Source organism: Aethalodelphis obliquidens, unplaced genomic scaffold, assembly GCF_003676395.1.
Source record: "Aethalodelphis obliquidens isolate GAN/ISIS:26980383/991018 unplaced genomic scaffold, ASM367639v1 scaffold21, whole genome shotgun sequence".
NCBI lineage: Eukaryota > Metazoa > Chordata > Mammalia > Artiodactyla > Delphinidae > Aethalodelphis > Aethalodelphis obliquidens.
The window spans coordinates 17309455-17327737 of record NW_020837965.1 but is presented as its reverse complement, the minus strand read 5'-3'; the positions used below and the strand labels follow the sequence as shown (position 1 = coordinate 17327737).

Sequence of the window (18283 nt, the reverse complement as noted above, 5' to 3'; positions counted from 1 at the left end):
GTTGTTCTTTTTCTCTGTCTCCCGCTTGTAGCTGAACCTTAGCCGGCCAATCGAGGAGCAGGGCCCCCTGGACGTCATCATCCACAAGCTGACCGATGTCATCCTCGAAGCCGACCAGAACGACAGCCAGTCCCTGGAGCTGGTGCACAGGTTCCAGGTGCGTGGAGGGGTGAGGCGGAGGCCGGGAGCGGTGCTGTGCATTTCCAAAGCCGTGGAGCTGCCTTGCCGTGTACTCTGTACACACGGCTCTGCCACCGCCAAGAAGACATGGGCTTGTGGTCGGGCACTTCCCTGCCGGGGCCTCCGTCCCGTCGGGGGCGAGACGGGATTGAACCAGGGCACGGTTGGCACCCGCTCTGCCCTCTACGCCGAGAGACCTGATTTACCGATCTGAGCACTGCAGAGTGCGCACGTGCCTGTGCGTCCTCAGCGACACACAGCCGCAGCCACAGGCGTTGAGTTGGCACAGGGGCGGAACCCTCTTGCCACCCCTGGAGAAAGGGACCCCCAAGGGCCTTTGAACTGGAGCGGCTGCCCTTGGCCCCTGAGTCCTGCCGTGGTGGAGGACCCCTCTCCGAGCTCACGGCTTTGACCCTGAGTGCCCATCTCTGAGCTGGGACCAAGTCCTCTTGGCTTTTCCCTTCTCCCTTCCCCGTTTCCCCAGCAGCCTGGGTCCTGACCCCACGGTAACCCGCCCGCCACCTTGGGGGGTGCTGCCATTGCCGCCGCTGACTTGCCCTGTGTTTTCTGTGTTGTGGACAAGAGCATGATTCATTCCCCAGGAAAGCGGCTCAGGGGTCATGAAAAACAAGGTCATGTTATCAGTGAAAATGCAGCTGAGAGAGAGAGGGCCTCCCTGTGGGAGGGATGCTCGAGCCAGCGCTTTGCAGTGTGTGATAACCGGAGGGTTGACGTCCTGTCTTTCTTTATCAGGACAAAGGGGACTCTCATCGCCACATAGCAGCCCTCCTGCTGACAGCATTTTCTTCCCCCATGTGTCCAGGGTCGGTGGCCTCAGCCTCCCTCACTTCCCTGTGGCTCTCGCCCCCTTCTTGACAGACTCTGGCAGATTCCCGCTTCCCATGAGCCCTGGTGGCCCGTTTGTGGCCCTGCTGGTGTCCTGTCCCACTCCCCCACGCAAGTGGGGAGGTGCTCTGTCCACACGTGGTGCCCTGCAGGGCCTTTGCCTGGCCAGCAACCTGAAGTCTCTTCCACTTGCATGGGGCTGGGAGGCCGTGGGGAAAGGCGTGTTAGGGCTCCTCTGTGAGCTCGCCGAGCCTCAGTTTTCTTATTTGTAAAATGGTGTTAGTACCAGGAAAACCTCACACCGTGTTGGGAAGAGTAAACAACACGATGCGTATGAAGTGCTTCACCCGGTGCTCAGGCCCCAGCCAGTGCTTAGTTGGTGGTCGATACCAGTGTGATCACATGACCCCCTCGAGCCTCAGTTTCCTCTTCTGTAAAATGGGGTTGCTGCTAGGTCCTATTTCTTAAGGTGGGCAGGTGGCTGTGAGAAGTAAATGTCTTTGAGTATGTAGAAGTGTCTAATGTTTGCTGAGTTCTTACAGCTGCTCCCACCACTACTGCCTGTGTCATTACTTTCTTAGATAAAGGACTGGGAGTTAGGGAGCAACCAACCCTGGGGGGCCTCCCATCCCCTGCTCCCCGCAAGCACACCCACAGCCCACGGCGCAGGGCAGGTGGTGGCTGAGCACTGAAGGGGAACTTGGTCCCCTGTGTTCCTGTTCTTGTGCAGAGAAGGTTGGAGAGCATGTCAGGCGGCACGTGGGGACGTGCAGCTCCAAGGGTTTCAGCCACCAGCTGCGTTTCCCAGGGAGGTCTCGGCTGGGTCCCAGGAGTCTGTCCCACCCGGGGCACACACAGCAGCCGGCCCTCAGATGCCTGAGGTGACCTCAGGATAACCTTCCAGCCTCAGTATCTCCGGGATAAATTTTCACTGCCGTCTGTGCTTGAGCATGAAGCGGATATCTGCTAAGGCCAGGATGTTTCCTCTTTTGCGAAGAGCACGCTCCTTTGGGGAGAAGGGTGACAGGCTGCACTTTGCACAGGCCCCGAGAAGAGAGGAGAGGGGCAGGGGCCGGTGGAGAGAGGGACTGAGAGGTGCCAGGTGAGGCCTCAGCAGCACGCAGGCCATCCTCCCGCCACGGGGCCCCGGGCTGTCGGCGCTGACCTGGTCTTCCCACCCTGCGCGAGATACGAGATTCAAGTTCAGAGCCAGGCCATAGACTGACACTTGACCTTGACCGTGCCGTTGTTTTCAGATTCCTGTTTTAATATTTATTCTCGGGACATGAACAGGGAGGCACGGGCTTAGGTGCGGGGAGGGGCCCAGGGTCAGGAGAGGCAGAGGGACGTTCAGATTTCAGAGACTGGGAAGCAGGTCCTCGGGCTTGGGTTTGCAAAGCTGGCCTTTCTGCATTTTGTTGTAAGGAAACAGAGAAAGGTGGTTTGCCCCAGAAGGGGCTCAGCTCGAAGGGCCTTCACCAAAGGCGATACTCGGGTCCCTGGGGAAGTGGCTTGGGGCTGTGTGGGTCAAGATAGATGAGTTTCTGAGATGTTTCTGACAGCCCTAGAGAATTCCGCCCATGGGTTGCTTCCATTAAACCTCCAGGACCCAGGGATGGACAGGAATTCTCAGAGCTGAGAGGTTATGCTTTTTTTCTGGCTGCCCTTGTGGACAGGTTGGGGGTTGTGTGTCTGGAGCTTATGCAGATCACTAAAGCTGGTTGCCATAGAAATCAACTCCCAAGCTGCCACCTCCCCCCGCCCCCCCACCAAAAGGAATACTGGCCTCGAGAGGGCTTGGCGTGGAGAATGATCAGGATGATTCAGTTGTTTTTCTGCGCCAAGGTTCTCGTGGAGCCGACGGCCTGGTGCCGCCGAGGCTCTGCCCGAGATTCAGTTTTCAGGGAACAGACCTGGACAGAGGCCCCCTGGGGTGGTGGGAGGGCTTCCTGGCCTCTAGAGCTGCTTCTTCAGGGGAGCGACCAGAACCTCCTCACTGTGGCATCCAGGGCCAGCTGTCAGGTGTGGCCCGGGGGCCGAGGGGGGTGGCCCTCCTGCTGCTGCCCGAGAATCGTTCGAAGTGTTGTGGCGACTGTATTCCATGAGTCAGGTGGTGCTGTCTGGGTGGGTCTTCCTGGGGTTTCCCTGAATGAGCTCGGAAGGAGGAGGTTTGAGTCTAAACTGTCGCCTCTTCTCCCCATCTCCGTTAGCTGGAAGGATGTTAAGTGTCCCCCAGATGGCCCCTGGACCCCCTGTGTGACCACAGGGACAGCTTCCTCTGAAGTGGCACCGTGCTTGCTGAGCTCCGTCCACAGGAGCCCCCAGCCCGGAGGGGAGGCCTCGGGAAACCAGGAACTGCACTCGCAGACCCCAGGGTGATGCACTAGGAGACGCGCAGACCTGATCCCCGCTCATCCTGACTAAAAACTCTTTCTCACCTCTTCATTGCGATGATAGTGAAGACTGTAGCCTCTGACGTGGCCCGTGAGGCCTGCAGTCTGGCCGCGGCCTCCCTACCCCCCTCCCCAGCCTCATCTTGTGCCACCCGCCCCTTCCTTGCCTTGCTGGCCCTCCTGCAGCAGCTGCTCAAGCTCTGAGCTCTTTTCCACCTCAGTGCCTTTGCACAGGACGTTCCCTTAATTGGAATTCGTCCCCACCCCCAGCTCTCAGCTCAGGTGTCCCTTCCTCAGGGATGTCTCTCTGATTACCTGACTTAGGACACATTCCCTGTCCCGGGCCCTTAAAACTTCGCACCTTTCCTTCCCTCTGTTTGGAAGTTTGTCATTCTCTACTGGTTGCTTCTGCCAGTCTCTCCATTTGGGGATTATAGCTCCACAGGAGCAGAGATCACGTCTGCTTCAAGCTCCCCGGGTATCCCCTTTGCCGCACACAGTGCCTGGTACGTAGGAGACATGTCTACGTGTCTGTGAAGTGGAAGAGCGTCGTGGGTGCGGGGCTGGTGCAGGACGCCCATGTGGGTCAGGGGAGGGAGAAAGTGGGTAGCTGGGCGGGGGCGGGGAGGGCTCACGAGGCAGACAGCACCGCCTTTTGGGTGCATGTGGACCTCCCTTCGGATGTGGGGACCTGCAGGACCATAAGAGTGGAGAGAGTGCTTTTCACACCAGGCTGTGGGGCTTGGACTTTATCCTGAAGGCTCAGGGTGGGAGCGATAAGATCAGATTTAACTGGAACGAGAGACCCTGCTTAGGAGGGGGAATTACCAGTGCAGGATGAACTCCGAGCAGTGGGGACACTGTGGTCATTGGAACCTGGCAGTTTTCTGAGATGGAGAGGGACTCATGCCATTGGAGGCTCAGCAGTGCCCCCTCCTCACTCCAGGGCCCCTGTGGTCCTGAGCGTTCCTTGCTCAGCCGTGACAGGCCAGCCTCTGAGCGGTCCGGCCCGGCCCTCCTGGGCCTGTGCAGGATGATGCTCCGCCCCCCTCACCTCTCAGGTCCCGTCAGCTGTTTGGTTGTATGAAGTGGATCTGGGAGGGTGCTCTTCCCTTGCCGCGGGGATGTCGGCAGAGAACGCACACTTTGCACGTTGGTTCTTCGTCATCATTACCTGAAAGGAAGTAGCATTTCAGTAGCCTAGCTCCCTACCCCCTACCCCTTATCCTTTTAAAAAACAAGTTTATTGAGATGCACATACCATACAATTCACTCTTTCAAAGTGTACCATCCAGTGGTTTTTAATGTATCCACAGATGTGTACAACCATCACTACAGTCAGTTTTAGAACATTTTCATCACCTCAAAGAGAAACGGTGTACCCTTTAAATGTCACCCCCTGCCCACCCCAGCCGTAGACAACCACCACTTTCTGTCTCTATAGATTGCCCCGTTGTGGACTTTAATGTGCATGGAATCATATAATACACCATCTTTCGGAATTCCCTGGTGGTCTAGTGGTTAGGACTCCACGCTTGCACTGCCGAGGGCACGGGTTCAATCCTTGGTTGGGGAACTAAGATCCCACAGGCCACGTGTAGAGGCCAAAAAAAAAAAAGACAATACCATCTTTTGTGACTGGTTTCTTTCCCACAGCATAATGTTTTTAAGGTTCATCCATGTTGTACCGTGGATCTGTGCTTCTTTCCTTTTCACGGCTGAATAATATTCAGTGTATGGCTAGACCACATTGTGTCTGTCCAGTCACCAGCTGGTGGACATTCGGTGGTTTCTGTCTTTTGCCTGTTATGAAGAACGCTGTTGGAAACATTCATGCGCATGTTTTTTTTTTTTTTTTTGCGGTACGCGGGCCTCTCACTGCTGCGGCCTCTCCCGCTGCGGAGCACAGGCTCCGGACGCGCAGGCTCAGCGGCCATGGCTCAGGGGCCCAGCCGCTCCGCGGCATGTGGGATCTTCCCGGACCGGGGCACGAACCCGTGTCCCCTGCATCGGCAGGCGGACTCTCAACCACTGCGCCACCAGGGAAGCCCTCATGCGCATGTTTTTATGCGTACGTGTGTTGTCATTTCTCCGGGGTATACACCCAGGAGTGGAATTGCTGGGGCCGGTGGTCGGTTGAGGAACCGCCAGACTGTTTTCCCTGGTGGCTGTACCATTTTAGATCCCCACCGCATATAAAGGTTCCAGTCTCTCTACATCCTTGCCAGCACGTATCTGACTTTGATTTTAGCCGTCCTAGTGGGTGTGCAATGATATCTTGTAGTTTTGAATTGTTCTAAAATTTCCCTGGCAGCCAATGATGTCAAGCATTTTTCTGCGTGTCTGTCGAACACTTGTATATCTTCCTTGGAGCCCTCCTTATACTCTGTGTGCAAATGTCTAGAGCCCTCAGATTTGCCTTTTTCCTCCTCCAGACTGTTGGGCGCCCACAGCAGGGTGGTTAGGAGCGCTGATAACTGGAGCCCTTGCCTGGCCTCAGAGCTGGCCTCCCCACTGCTTGCTGGCTGGCCTTTGGCATGTGCTCAGTTCCCTCATCTATAAAAAGTGGACAGCCATCGTCCACACCTCCCAGGACTGTGGGGGGACTGAGTATGTTAACACGTGTCCAGCCCTCAGAGCACTGGTGATCCTCGAGGCGTGAGTTGAGAATCTGCTGGGGCCCGGCCCCGGGGCAGGAAGCGGGCCCGCATGTGGCCCGCCGCTCCCTGGCGGTGTAGCTGCAGGCTCCAGTGTCCTCCTGAGATGCTGGAGGGCGTCGGAGGGGGTGACTGTCAAGACCCCTCCCTCTCCATTCTGTGGGGACTGGCTCGGCCGCGCCGCAGTAACGAGCAGCTCCCGGGACCCAGCACAGGCCTCCTTCTGCCCTGTACCGCACACCCTCCGAGGGCTGGCTGAGCTCTGCTGCACGTCTGGGACCCGGATGACGGGCAGCTACTGACGGGTCCTGGTGGCCGAGGGAAGAGACCTCAGTGAAGCTCGTCCTGGCTCTTAGCTTCGGCCCCAAAGTGACACAAGCTGGGGACTCCTAACATTTCAGTGGCCACACGGGTCCTCCAGGCAGGGATCAGGGAAGTAGGAGCCGCCTGCAGGCCGGGGAGCCGAACATGGTGAACAGCAATACACAGGGCCCTTTTCTTCTAAAAAATAAAAAGGACGCTTCAACAAGTTAACATGCAAGATGCCCTCGGCCCCGAGTGCGTGCAAGCGTTCACCACTCTTACTGTTAGCGCCTGGCGTGTGAGAACACGTGTAAAACACTCTGCCCAGCTGGAGCACTTAGTGACCACTCAGTTGTGTCAGCTTGTTATCATACCATGACGATAGTCCAGCAGCCTTATCTGTGACTGTCAGTTGCAACCAACTTGAGAGTGCTTAGAGAAGTCAGTGAGACAGTGATTATGAAAGTGTCCCCAAGTGAGAGTTGTGCTCTGTGACAGGGGGGTGGAAATATGGACTGTCCTTAGAGGCAGGGCCGGGTGGCCTTCAGGGGGACGACTTTGGATACTGTGCCTGGCTCCACCGCTCACCAGCTCACCCACCTGGGCCTCGGTTTCCCCGCCTGCCATGCCAGGAACACACCAGGATGCCAGCAGAAGACGGTGGCATTGAGAGCAGTGGTACCCAACCCAAAAGGCCACTGCCGTGAACAGCGGTGATCACCTCCAAGACCACAGCTCCGTTTTACTCCGAGACCCCTCTGGCTCCGAAATGATTTCACAGCTGTGTTGACTCAAACCCTGTCGACCTCAGATGTTTACTGAGCAGCTGTCAGCATGTCCTGTGTGCTGTAGGCGCAGAGGGCAAGTAGAAGAAACAACAGTTTTTGTTGTTGGAGGCTTTCTAATCCGATTAAGAAGATGACGTCTAAACCTATCAAAAGTTAAGTGAGTTTCTGTCTGTCTTGGGGGCAGTGCCTGGTGGCATGTGGGCCTTCTGGACGGGGGTCAGAGCCCTGAGCACCAGGGAATGATTCAGGCCGTCACCGTGGAGCCACGGGAGAGGCCACCGTTTCCCGAGCACATCCCAAGTGGCCCTCTCTGTCTTGGGCACTCCACATCATCTGTCTCATTTGATACTTCTATATCAATCCATGGGAAAAATGGAATCACTTCCCCATTTTTTTAGGTGACAAAACTGAGGCCCAAGGAAGTTAGATCACTTGCCTACAGCGAATCAGTAAGAAGACGGCTTGTGCCCTTTTCAGATATGCTTCCGAGGGGCTTTGGCCGGCAGTGGACGGACCCTGGAGGGTTGAGAGCCGGTGGTTCCCGGTCCCTGTCTAGCATTGCTCTGACATCGGTGGTGCCACACGATGATAAAATGTTGGCCGGCAGAGGCGAGGGGAGGCAGAGCCGGGCAGATCTGGTGGCCCTGGCCCGAGGACAGATCCTGTCCCGGGAGGCTGTGAGGTCAGCCTCCCCATGACTGCTGCCCTGGGTCACGAGGCCCCTCCTCCCGTGGCGGAAGTGGCCGCACAGTCCACCCATTGTGCGTCCAGGCCAGGCCAGCGGGCAGTGGCTGAGTCTCTCATTCTGCCCCAGGGAGCTTGGGGCCATTTAGGGCCATTGAGTGTCTGCAGGGCCTTTCCCTGTGGCGGGGGAGGCCAGCCCCCCAGGAAGACGCACAGCTCTATGACCCTGCCTGTTACCTGCCCAGAGCAGAGATGGACTTTGTACAGCGCTGGGTGGGGCGGTGGGAGGGACGGCCACGCGAAAGCCGGAGCTCACCCGGCGCGCTGGCCGTGGTCCCTCTGTGTGTGTGCGTGGACAGTCACCATTTCACAGCTCAGGGTTGGAGGTCTTCTGGGTTTTAGAAATACTAATGTTTGCTACTAATACATTTTCCCAAAGTCATAGGGAAAACTTGTGTATACACATTTCAGGGTTCCTTAGTTCGGCCCTGTGGACGTGTTGGACTCCTCGAGTACCAGCATCTGGGTTTTGGAGACTGGGAACTCCCACCAAGAGGTCTGTAGTCCCGTGGGTTCTTTATTTCAGGAACATCTACGGCAGGAAGGTGTCTTCCACTCTCCTCCTGGCCTCTTTGGGGCCATGACTTCCTGACTTGCTTCTGTGCCACCCATGTGGTCTATGTGCCCACGATAAAGGCCCCTGTGGTTTCTTTTGACTTTGTGTAATAAATCACAAAGTCTCTCACCAGCCAAGAGTAAAGCTGCTCTGGTGGGCCACGGGCTGGGCCTCCGCTGACCTCCGTCCTCTGGAGACGGACAGAGTGAGCCACGAGGACCTTCTGTGAGCCCCTCCCACGCTGGCTGGGGTCCATGCCCCCTGCCTCAGGCCTCACACACTCCCTGGCTTCTAGCCCCTGACCTGGCCAGTATCTCGCAGTCTCTCCATTGATCCATGAGATCATTCGTCAAATAACCACTGTGTCATTCATTCCACAAGTCTTAATTGAGCACTTGCTGTGTGCCAGGAATCCTAAAAGACATCGCAGATACAAAAAATAAGACAGATCAGGTGGATGCAGTCCCCTTCCCCACGGAGTGTGTGTGTGTGAGTGTGTGTGAGTGTGTGGGTGTGAGTGAGTGTGAGAGTGAGGGTGTGGGTGGGTGGGTGTGAGTGAGGGTATGTGTGGGTGCGAGTGTGAGTGAGGGTGTGTGTGAGTGTGTGTGTGTGTGAGTGTGAGTGTGTGTGAGAGTGTGTGTGAGTGTGTGGGTGTGAGTGAAGGTGTGGGTGGGTGAGTGTGAGAGTGAGGGTGTGGGTGTGAGTGTGTGGGTGTGAGTGAGGGTATGTGTGGGTGCGAGTGTGAGTGAGGGTGTGTGTGAGTGTGTGTGTGTGAGAGAGAGTGTGTGTGTGTGTGAGAGTGAGGGTGTGGGTGGGTGGGTGTGAGTGAGGGTATGTGTGGGTGTGAGTGTGTGGGTGTGAGTGAGGGTGTGTGTGAGTGTGTGGGGGTGTGTGTGTTGCTATAGGGGAGGCAGGGTTGATGCTAAGAAGACACAAGTAAATGGAGGAAAAGCACCGTAGTCTCCGTTTATGGTAAGTTCTAGGAAGAAGAAAAATCAAGACCTGTGATAACAGGGAGGGTGTTATCACCTCTCTGAGGAGGTGACACTTGAGCCAGGCCTAAAAGGCCTAGTGAGCAGGGGGAGGGCGTGAAGCAGGCGCGGGGGCTACGTCTGCCAGGCCCCTTGGCGAGACGGGCGCAGAGGCCTGCGGACCTGGAATGGGCTGGTGCAGCTGAGCGCAGCAGCGGCGGGAGAATGCGGACCGAGGGTGCGCTGGCTGCCACTTCGGAGAGGGCTGAGGGTGGGTGTGCAGCAGGAAGCGAGACAGTTGTCGCAGCACTAGGGGTCATGGCCAGGGTCACGGCCGGCAGCAGTAGCCGTCTCTGTTCTCTGTTCTGCTGCAGCCAGAGGCTGGGAAGGCGGGGTGGCCTCGTGCAGGGGTGAGGCGCCCAGGCCTCCCCCGGCCCAAGTGGCCCCGCGTCCCAGAGTTCAGCGGCACGCTGCGAACTCTGCTGTGGCTCCAGACGACTCCTCTCTCCCCGCCAGCGGCGCTGGGGTGCCCCAAGTCCTGGCTGTAGCCTTGCTCACCCAGCAGGGCAGGAGCGGGCGCCTGCGCTTGCTCTGGGAACTGGGAGTCTGACTCCGGCTGGAGGGCTGTGGCCCCGGCTGGGCGGGCAGAGCCGGCCTGTGGCCGGGGTCCTGGGAAGCAGCCTGAAGGCAGGGGCCACTCCCCAGGCTCACCTGGACAGGTGTGTGGAGAAGGCGCACGTGGTTAAGACGGGTGCTTAAGGAGTGAGGGGCTGCTGCTGACCCGGGGCGGAACCGAGCTGCTGGGACCAGGCAGCCCCTGTCCACTTCTCACCTCGCTCAGCTGTTGGCTGCGACACCTGGTCACATAACCACTGGGACCCCGTCCGGTCCCGACAGTGACCCCTGAGTGGAAAGGCCAGCCTGTCCTGGTTTAGTGTCAGCCGGCGAGGAGATGCCTTCTCCTGGCTGGCACCCAGCCCTACAGATCCCTCCCCAGGCCCGGAGGTGGTGTGTGGCCGAGGTCTCTGTTTGCCTGAGGACCTGAGCAGTGCCGTGGCAGTGTGACAGGGCATGTGACATTTGTCAGGTGCTCAGCCTGGCCGGGCACCCTGCCAGCCTCCCGCTGACGGGAGGTGGAGAACACGTAAGTTTGGTGCTGAGGTCTGGGGACAGAAAGGGAGGTATTGTTCTCGTCGGGGGCCTGGAAGCGGGGGAGAAGGTGTTTGTTGTCTCAGATGGTAAAGTGTTCCGTTTCCTCCCCGCCCCCTCTTCCTCAGCATTCGGGGTTACACTTTGATGGGATTGCTTTTCTTCATGGACTTATTGTGAGCTCTGTCAACCACAGTGTGTCGTCCCCACGGGGACCCCGGTTTTCTCTCCTAGATGGCTGAGCGAGGCGCGTGTCACCGCAGACCGTCTGGGAAGATGACTCAGGCGGATGGACAGTCGTGGGTGGCATCCGGCCTGGAGATGGGATGGGGGTGCCTGTGACCCGGGCACACTGGGGCGGGTGTGCAAGTCACACACCCAGGATGCTGGGGCCCAGCCCCGCCTCCACAGGTGCTCTGCTTCCCTCCCCCCACCGCGCATCTGGAAGGGGTTTCCCTCTGCTCCGTCAGTGGCGCAGATCGCATCCAGTTCATTCTCGAGCCTGGCGCCTGGGTGCTCCAACCTCTTCTTGTCTCTTCTGAACCCCTGGTTCTGTGACTTTTGTTCACGCGCAGGGACAGTGGGGCGTTATTGCTGGCGTTCTGCTCCCAGGAAGCTCCCCAAACGCTCCAGTGTTTCTCCCACCTTCTGCCCCCAGGACAGTGAGTTTAACCAGCCTACTCATGCACTGTGGTTCTGGTGGATTCCATAGGCATGGCCTTGCCCATGTCCCCTCCGTCTGGCTCTCTGCCGTCTGACGTAGGTAACACATGCACATGCAGCAAATTCAAGGAGCCTTTTCCCACCCCTGCTGCCCGTCCAGCGCATCCCCGTGTTGGGGGCAGCCATGGTTGCAGCAGCCTAGAGCCTTTTTGGTGAGTTCCGTGTACATGAGCAAAGACAGTCTTCCCGTCCTCACACAAAGCCATTATTCTGTGTGATCTTTCTTGGAAATGATTTCATATCAGTCCTTCCTTCATGCTGCCTTATTCTTTTTAATGGCTGCATAGTATTCTGTTAAATGGCCTTAAATCCTTTTCTTAACCATTTCTCTACTGATAGACACTTAGGACATTTCTGATCATGTTTAGGAAACATGCTGCAGCAGTTAAGTATCTTTGTACCTATATCTTTGTGTGCACGTGTATGGAATTATGTGGGATAAATACCTAGAAATAGAAATGCTGAATTTATGTAGTCTTAATTTTGGCTGTTGCCCAATTTCTCTCCATAGAAGTTGGGCCAATAACACTCCCTCCAAGCAAGTGCTGGCCCACGTCCCACCACTTTGGGAGGTGTTTCAAATCGGTTGAATTTGGCCAAGTTGCAGAGAATCGGAGAGTGCCAGGACCCTAGCAATCACCTCCTCATCCTGTTGTTTTTTTCCGTGGGGCACTCAGGGCCCTGGGAGGGGCAGTGTCTGGGCCACCTTGCTCCTGTCTGGTGCTCGTGCACACCCTACCTTTCTCCTCTGTACTCCCTGCGCTGCAAGGGCCTGACCCCCCGGGCCTGAGCTCGTGGGTTTAAATAACGGGTCTGAAGAGCAAAATAGGCTGAGGGGCAAATTGCATCGTCCTTTTCCTTTCAGCAGCTCTGCCGGATCAGAGACAGCATCGTGCCAAAGGCCAGGCGGCATCTCTGTCCTTCCTGAACTGCGAAGCCCGGCGCACGTGCCCCCAAGGCCGGCACTGTGCCTGACGCGCTGCCCAGGCCTCGTCCCTTCCAGGCTTGGCCCCTTAGCCTTGCACACCTCTAGACACGTCACCGCCAAACTCAGAGCTGGCTCGTCACTCCCCGCCTCAGGACCCTGTTGCTTTAGGATCAAGTCCAACCCCCTTGGCTGGTCTGTCTCCAGCTGCCTCTCCCGCCTGTCTTCACCTACGTCCACCTAGCCACGCGGGCCCCTCACCCCATGCCTCTGCTTTTGGAATGTCTTTTCACGCGTCCCATGCCTGTGACCCTTTGTGGCTCAAGGTCATTGGCTTCCAGAAACCCTCTCTCCCCTCCTCTTCCCCGCTCTCCCACCCGCTCCCCCACGTGGCAACCCTGCCCTACTCTGTCATCACCAGTCACCCCCGTATCTCTGTCCACTTACGAGCCCCCAGTGAGGGTGGGTGGGATGTGGCCGCTCTGAGGCTGAAGAGGTGACCCCCTCCCTCCCAAACACACAGACACACCCATCACGGGCTCTCACCCTCCCTGGTCTCATGCTGTCTGGGAGGCCTCAGGCTGGGGGCACAAAGACACCTGAGATCTCTCTGGAATACAAACGAGGGTTGATTCAGACCAAGGCATCTGCTGGGTGGGGAAGCCCAGCTCTCGCTGGGAGCCATTCGAGGAGAGTTAGAGAAGCGGCAGTAGGTGAGGACAAGCCGTCTAACTTGCCAGGCTGAGTCTGTGAGGGCTGGAGAGTCACCTGGTGACTGCAAAGGACAGTCTCAGGGTGCGTATGGGCTTGGTTGAGCTAGTGAGTTGGTGTCTGTCCCCGACATGGAGCCATTATCTGTCACTCATGCGCCCGTCCTCTGGCCTTCTTCCCTCTGCTGTGTCCTACCCCCCCGCCAGAGTTGTCCTGTGCAGTCACAGTGCTGTGCACCTGCTTGAGGGCAGCAGGCCCTGGGCTCCCATATAGCAGTCTGGCTCCATCAGGCCCAAAGAGCTTTCTTTCTTTGTTTATCATGTCACAGAATCAAAGAATCCTAGAACTTAAAAGTCAGAAAGGATGTTAAAAATACATTATTCTGACTCTCTTGTTTATAGACGAGAAAACTGAGATACAAATAACTTGTGACCTTGAGAAGCACACATAAAGTTAATGGTGATTCCAGGACTTGAACCCAGATTTCTAGACTCTGCCTTTGCCTTAACTTTCACAGTGCCTCAGGGTCCTGGTGCTGGGGTCTGGACTACCCTGGTGCTGCAGCTGGCCTGAAAGGGGTGGTCTGCCAGTGATTGGAAGGCAGAAGCCTTGGCTGGCTGGCTGTCAGGGACAGTTACACAGGTTGCACACTGAACAGCTCAGTAGGCTGCAGACGGCTCCCTGTGTGGCTGGACTCAGCGGTCCTGCCCCTAGTATGTACTGGATGGGGCCACAACCTTCTCTTGGCTCCTGGGAGCCTGCCCTCAAGGTTTAGCCGCAGGAATCTCCAGGCGCAGCCCTATGCCAGGTCCGGCTGCCTCTTTAGACCCTCAGCGTATGATTCTTGAACAGCCATGGGTGGCAGGGTTTAGCTAGGGCTGTGGCTGCCTGGCGCACTGCTACATCAAGGCTCTGGGGCCTAGTGTGCATTCCTCAGGACTGTCCACGGTGTGTGGTTTTCTGTGAGCGCTAATGAACAGGCAGGTATTCTGAGTGGTGCCAGGAAGGCTTTGACTCAGAGACATTGGGTCCTGGCCTCAGTGGATTACAGGCTTCGGTGGTCTGCCCAGAAGATTTGTTAGTTGTCCACCCGGAAAACTCTGCTCAGCCCGGCTCATGACCTCGTCCTCACCTGCGCCTGCCCTCCCAGCGACCGGTCTCGCTCTCGGCAGAAGCATATACTGTGCCTCTGAAGGTGGGATCGCTGGCGACACTGCTTCAGTGTTAATCCTCCCTCCACGGGGCCCATTCCTTCACCCAGCAGTGTCCACAGCGGCCCTTCTGTGCGTCGGGCACGCGTCCTTCCCTTGATGCCACGTGGATCCTCCTCCCAGAGGCCGCTGTGGACTCCGGCGTCCGGCCATGCCATTTGTGTGCTCTCCTAAGAAGTGTCTGTCTTCAGTTGTGTTAGTTTGTCTTGATCCCAGATTGGGGACAGATGCAGACTGGCCCAGTGTGGTGGTCCCTGGGGGCCTTTGAGTGAAGAGTGAGGCGGACGCAGACCCTGGGGTGATGGGGGAAGCAGATGGGCCTGCAGCCTTTCCTTTTTTTTGGTTTTCCTTGTGCTGCCACCAGACGCAGTGTGCCTGGCCTCCCGGGCTGAACCACCAGGCTAAAGGCCTCTAGGCTAAAGACTTGGCCTGGCAGAACATGAGAAAGGCTTACTTTTTTTCCCTTTTAACATAAGTTTTAAAAGAAGGTTTTTAGATCTGAGAAAATGTAAATTTTTTTCACGTCACAAAATTATTTGGTGACACCAGGATTCTAAGATTCTAAGGCGTCTGATTCCCAGTATAGTTTTCATTCCACTAAACCTCCATGACTTGGTGCTTAAGGAAAGGTTCAGCATCACCACATGGTAACTGTGTGCCCACGTAAAAGTACCCAGTCTTTTTTGTTTTATGTAAATAAATAGCTAATGGAAAATTAAAAAATTTTTTTTTTTTAAAGAATGAACCTGAGTGATCCTGGCTAGAGCTAGAATTGAGATGCTTTTTTTTCTACCCAGGTTTGCTATGCCTGTTTCACTGACTAGAAACTAGAGGGCTCTGGAGCCAGATGGTGTGGGCTCAGGTCCCATCCTGGCTGCCTCCTAGCTGGGGGAGCCTGGGCAACGTACTGAGGTTCTCTGAGCCTGAGTTTCTCTGTCTATCAAATGGGGCTGCTAATAGGACTTACTATATAGGGTTGTTGTGAGGAATATAGTGTCAGTTGCTGCAAGGTGTAGGACATCGTCCTGCACTTGGTGAGTGTTTAGGAAAAGTTAGCTGCTATCATTATTACTGTTGTAATTATCAATAATAGTAACACATCCTAGCATCTTGCCAGGACCTCCATCATGGTGTCAAGACTTGAGGAACTAGAAGCATCCCGGCTTTCACCTCCCACTTGGTGTGGAAGGAGCTCGTTAAAAGGCCAGCCTTTGTGCCATCAGCTGAACGCTCTGGGTGCCGGTCATGCTCTCAGGAAGAGCCAGAAGGAGTGAGATTATGCTGAGTAAGCCCCAGGTCACCCCCTTTCCTGTGAAAGCCCCCACGAGTCATTTTTAACAGCTACAGGAAGTCATTTGAGTTCTTCCTCAGCACGCGCCTGGTGGCTGAGTGTTAACTGAAACACCCTGATTCGTAGGCTTCTGGGAACCTTCTTGGAGAGTTCTGTGCGTGGCCTCTGGGGTTCATCTTGAGTGCCCATGCTTCTCTACTTCTAGAACCAAGTGATAATCAGGATTCTGAAGTCCCATTGGGGTATTTAGCACAAAAGGTGGTTGTAATTCCCAAGTGATCGCCGCCGTGATCGGTGGTGGTGGCTCCCAGGGCCGTGGAGGTGGTCGTGGTGGAATTGGGCCCCGTTTTCCACTTTATTTATTTATTTTTTTGTGGTACGCGGGCCTCTCACTGCTGTGGGCTCTCCCGTTGCGGAGCACAGGCTCCAGACGCGCAGACTCAGTGGCCATGGCTCACGGGCCCAGCCACTCCGCGGCATGTGGGATCTTCCCGGACCTGGGCACGAACCCGCGTCCCCTGCATCGGCAGGCGTACTCTCAACCACTGCGCCACCAGGGAAAGGCCCCGTTTTCTACTTTTGATCCACTCCACATGGGAGGCTGGAGTCCCGGACCGGGTAAGCACAAGGCAGGCCACACTGCAGAGCAGGGACTGCAACCCAGGGCCTTGCTGTTTAGTCCAGTGCTCGCTTTCTCTCCGTGCCCACCTTTTTTTTTTTTTTTTTTAAATTGAAGTATAATATATACAGAGAAAAGTGTGCATATTGTGAATAGCTTGATGAATTTTTGCTACACACAGATACACCGTGTACGGAGCACCCGATGAAGCAGTAGAGCAGTGCCGCTCCCCTGAGCCCGGCCCAGCCCAGCCCTGCCTGGCTCTGCCCTGCCCTTTTCCTCTCCTTCCTCAGCCTTGGGCAGTGGGCTCCCTTCCTACTAGTGCAGAGCTCCTGTCCTGCCCCGTGACATTCTCTTCCCGGGGTGGGGAACAGGGCCACTGGAGGGAAGGAAGCCAGTTACCAAACCAAGAGATGGACCTTCTCCAATAAACTGGGCGCTGTCAATTCCCTATTCCATGAATGGCTTCCAACCTGGTCCCCACCCCCCGCCACTGGTCCTGGCCAGCAGGATTTTGGTGAAATTCTCCCTCCAGGCTGCAGGTTAACGCGCAGAATGCTTGGCAGGGAGCCGGTGCTGAGCTCACCCAGCCCTGCACGCGCCCCTTGTTAGCATTCGCCGTGCTGTTCCCTGCCCTGCCTCCGCCGGAGATTGACAGCACCCCAAGAACAGGGCATCAGGCTCGCTCCCGCTCTGGGGCTTGCATAAGCGCCTGCTGGATGTGAACCCACGAAGCCATCTTTCAAACAACCGGCCACCCAGAGACCCAGTAGGAGACTCTGCTCGTTCGTGGGAGGTCCAGGCAGCTCCCAGCCTCTCCATCCTCCTCCCACTGCTGGCCCCAGGCTTCGGTCCTCTGTTTCCTATTCTAGACCTGCCCTACTGAGTTGTGGACAGATGAGGACTGAAGCTTACAGAGGCCCCACATAGCAAGTGGGGAAAGCAGGAATTTACGCGGGTCTGGTGGCCTCCAACTCCTTCCTACACGTGAGACCTCTTCCCAGCAATGGCCTTCACTTGGCAGAAGAGGAAGCTGAGACCCAGAGAGGAGATGGGGCTCCCAGCACTCTGTGTGGTGGCCCTTCCTCCATCCTAGCTCGCCTTCCTCCAGAGGCGTAGATTTCCAGAGCCGTCCATCAAACCTGAATTCCCAGTCCTGCCGTCAGGGTTAGAGGCTAGGCTGTGCCCGGCTGGGCTCTCAGGGGCACACGTCCCAGCAGGCAGCCTTCCAGCTGCTGGGTCCCGAGCGTGATGAGGTGAGGCCGTGCCCGGGCACTCCCTCACTCCAGAGCACCAGGTCCAAGGCAGGTGGCATCCTGGACCCACATAAGCGCCTGCTGTTAATGCTGGCCGGTTTACCTATTTTTTCTTGCTTGTACTTTTGGTATCATGCCTAAGAAACCATTGTCTAATCCAAGGTCACAAAGATTTATACCAGTGTGTTCTTCTAAGAGATTTATAGTTTTAGCTCTTACCTCATAGGATTTTTATGTTAAAAGAAATAGTACTTGCCCACCGCTTTACCCAGTGGCGTGCGTGTAGCCAGTCCTGGGTAAATGGTAGCTGCTGCTATTCTAAATTATTATCAGTTATGATTATTTATTATCATCTTTACCATGAGTAACTCTCATTGTGTTTCCCATCTGGGTGGCGGCCTCCTGCTCCTTCCTGAAAGATAGTGTTGCTGTTCGGACTCATTTCTGGCACAATTGTGGGTGCAGGGAGTTGAAGAAAGGGAGGACCTCATTACTTTCCCCACTCCCTCCATTTCCCCCCAAACTTTTTGTTTTGGGAAATTTAAAAATGCTTGAGAGGATGCTGCAATGCACTCCCCGTACGTCACCCAGCTTCACGAGTCAGCAGCTCGTGGCCGCTGTGCTTTCACCTGTGCCTCACCTACTTCTTCTTCTTCTTCTTTTTTTTTTTTTTTGCGGTATGCGGGCCTCTCACTGTTGTGGCCTCTCCCGTTGCGGAGCACAGGCTCCGGACGCGCAGGCTCAGCGGCCATGGCTCACGGGCCCAGCCGCTCCGCGGCACGTGGGATCTTCCCAGACCGGGGCACGAACCCGTGTCCCCTGCAGGTGGACTCTCAACCACTGCGCCACCAGGGAAGCCCCCTCACCTACTTCTTTCCCTGTGCCCGGTTATTGTGAAGCAGATGCTAGACATCATATTTAATCTGTAAATTGTTTTAGTACACATCTCTGAAAAATGAG

The 18283-nt window shown here is 56.2% G+C and overlaps 1 protein-coding gene across 3 annotated transcripts in view; it reads left to right on the top strand.

Annotated features, from left to right (window-relative positions):
* Positions 1–18283, top strand: part of ITPK1 (inositol-tetrakisphosphate 1-kinase) — a 163264-nt gene that overhangs the window by 93731 nt on the left and 51250 nt on the right. For all 3 annotated transcript variants that reach the window (XM_027120405.1, XM_027120406.1, XM_027120407.1), the window contains one exon: positions 32–157. In XM_027120405.1, the coding sequence (XP_026976206.1) occupies positions 32–157 (126 nt within the window). The remainder of the gene's footprint in view (positions 1–31; positions 158–18283) is intronic.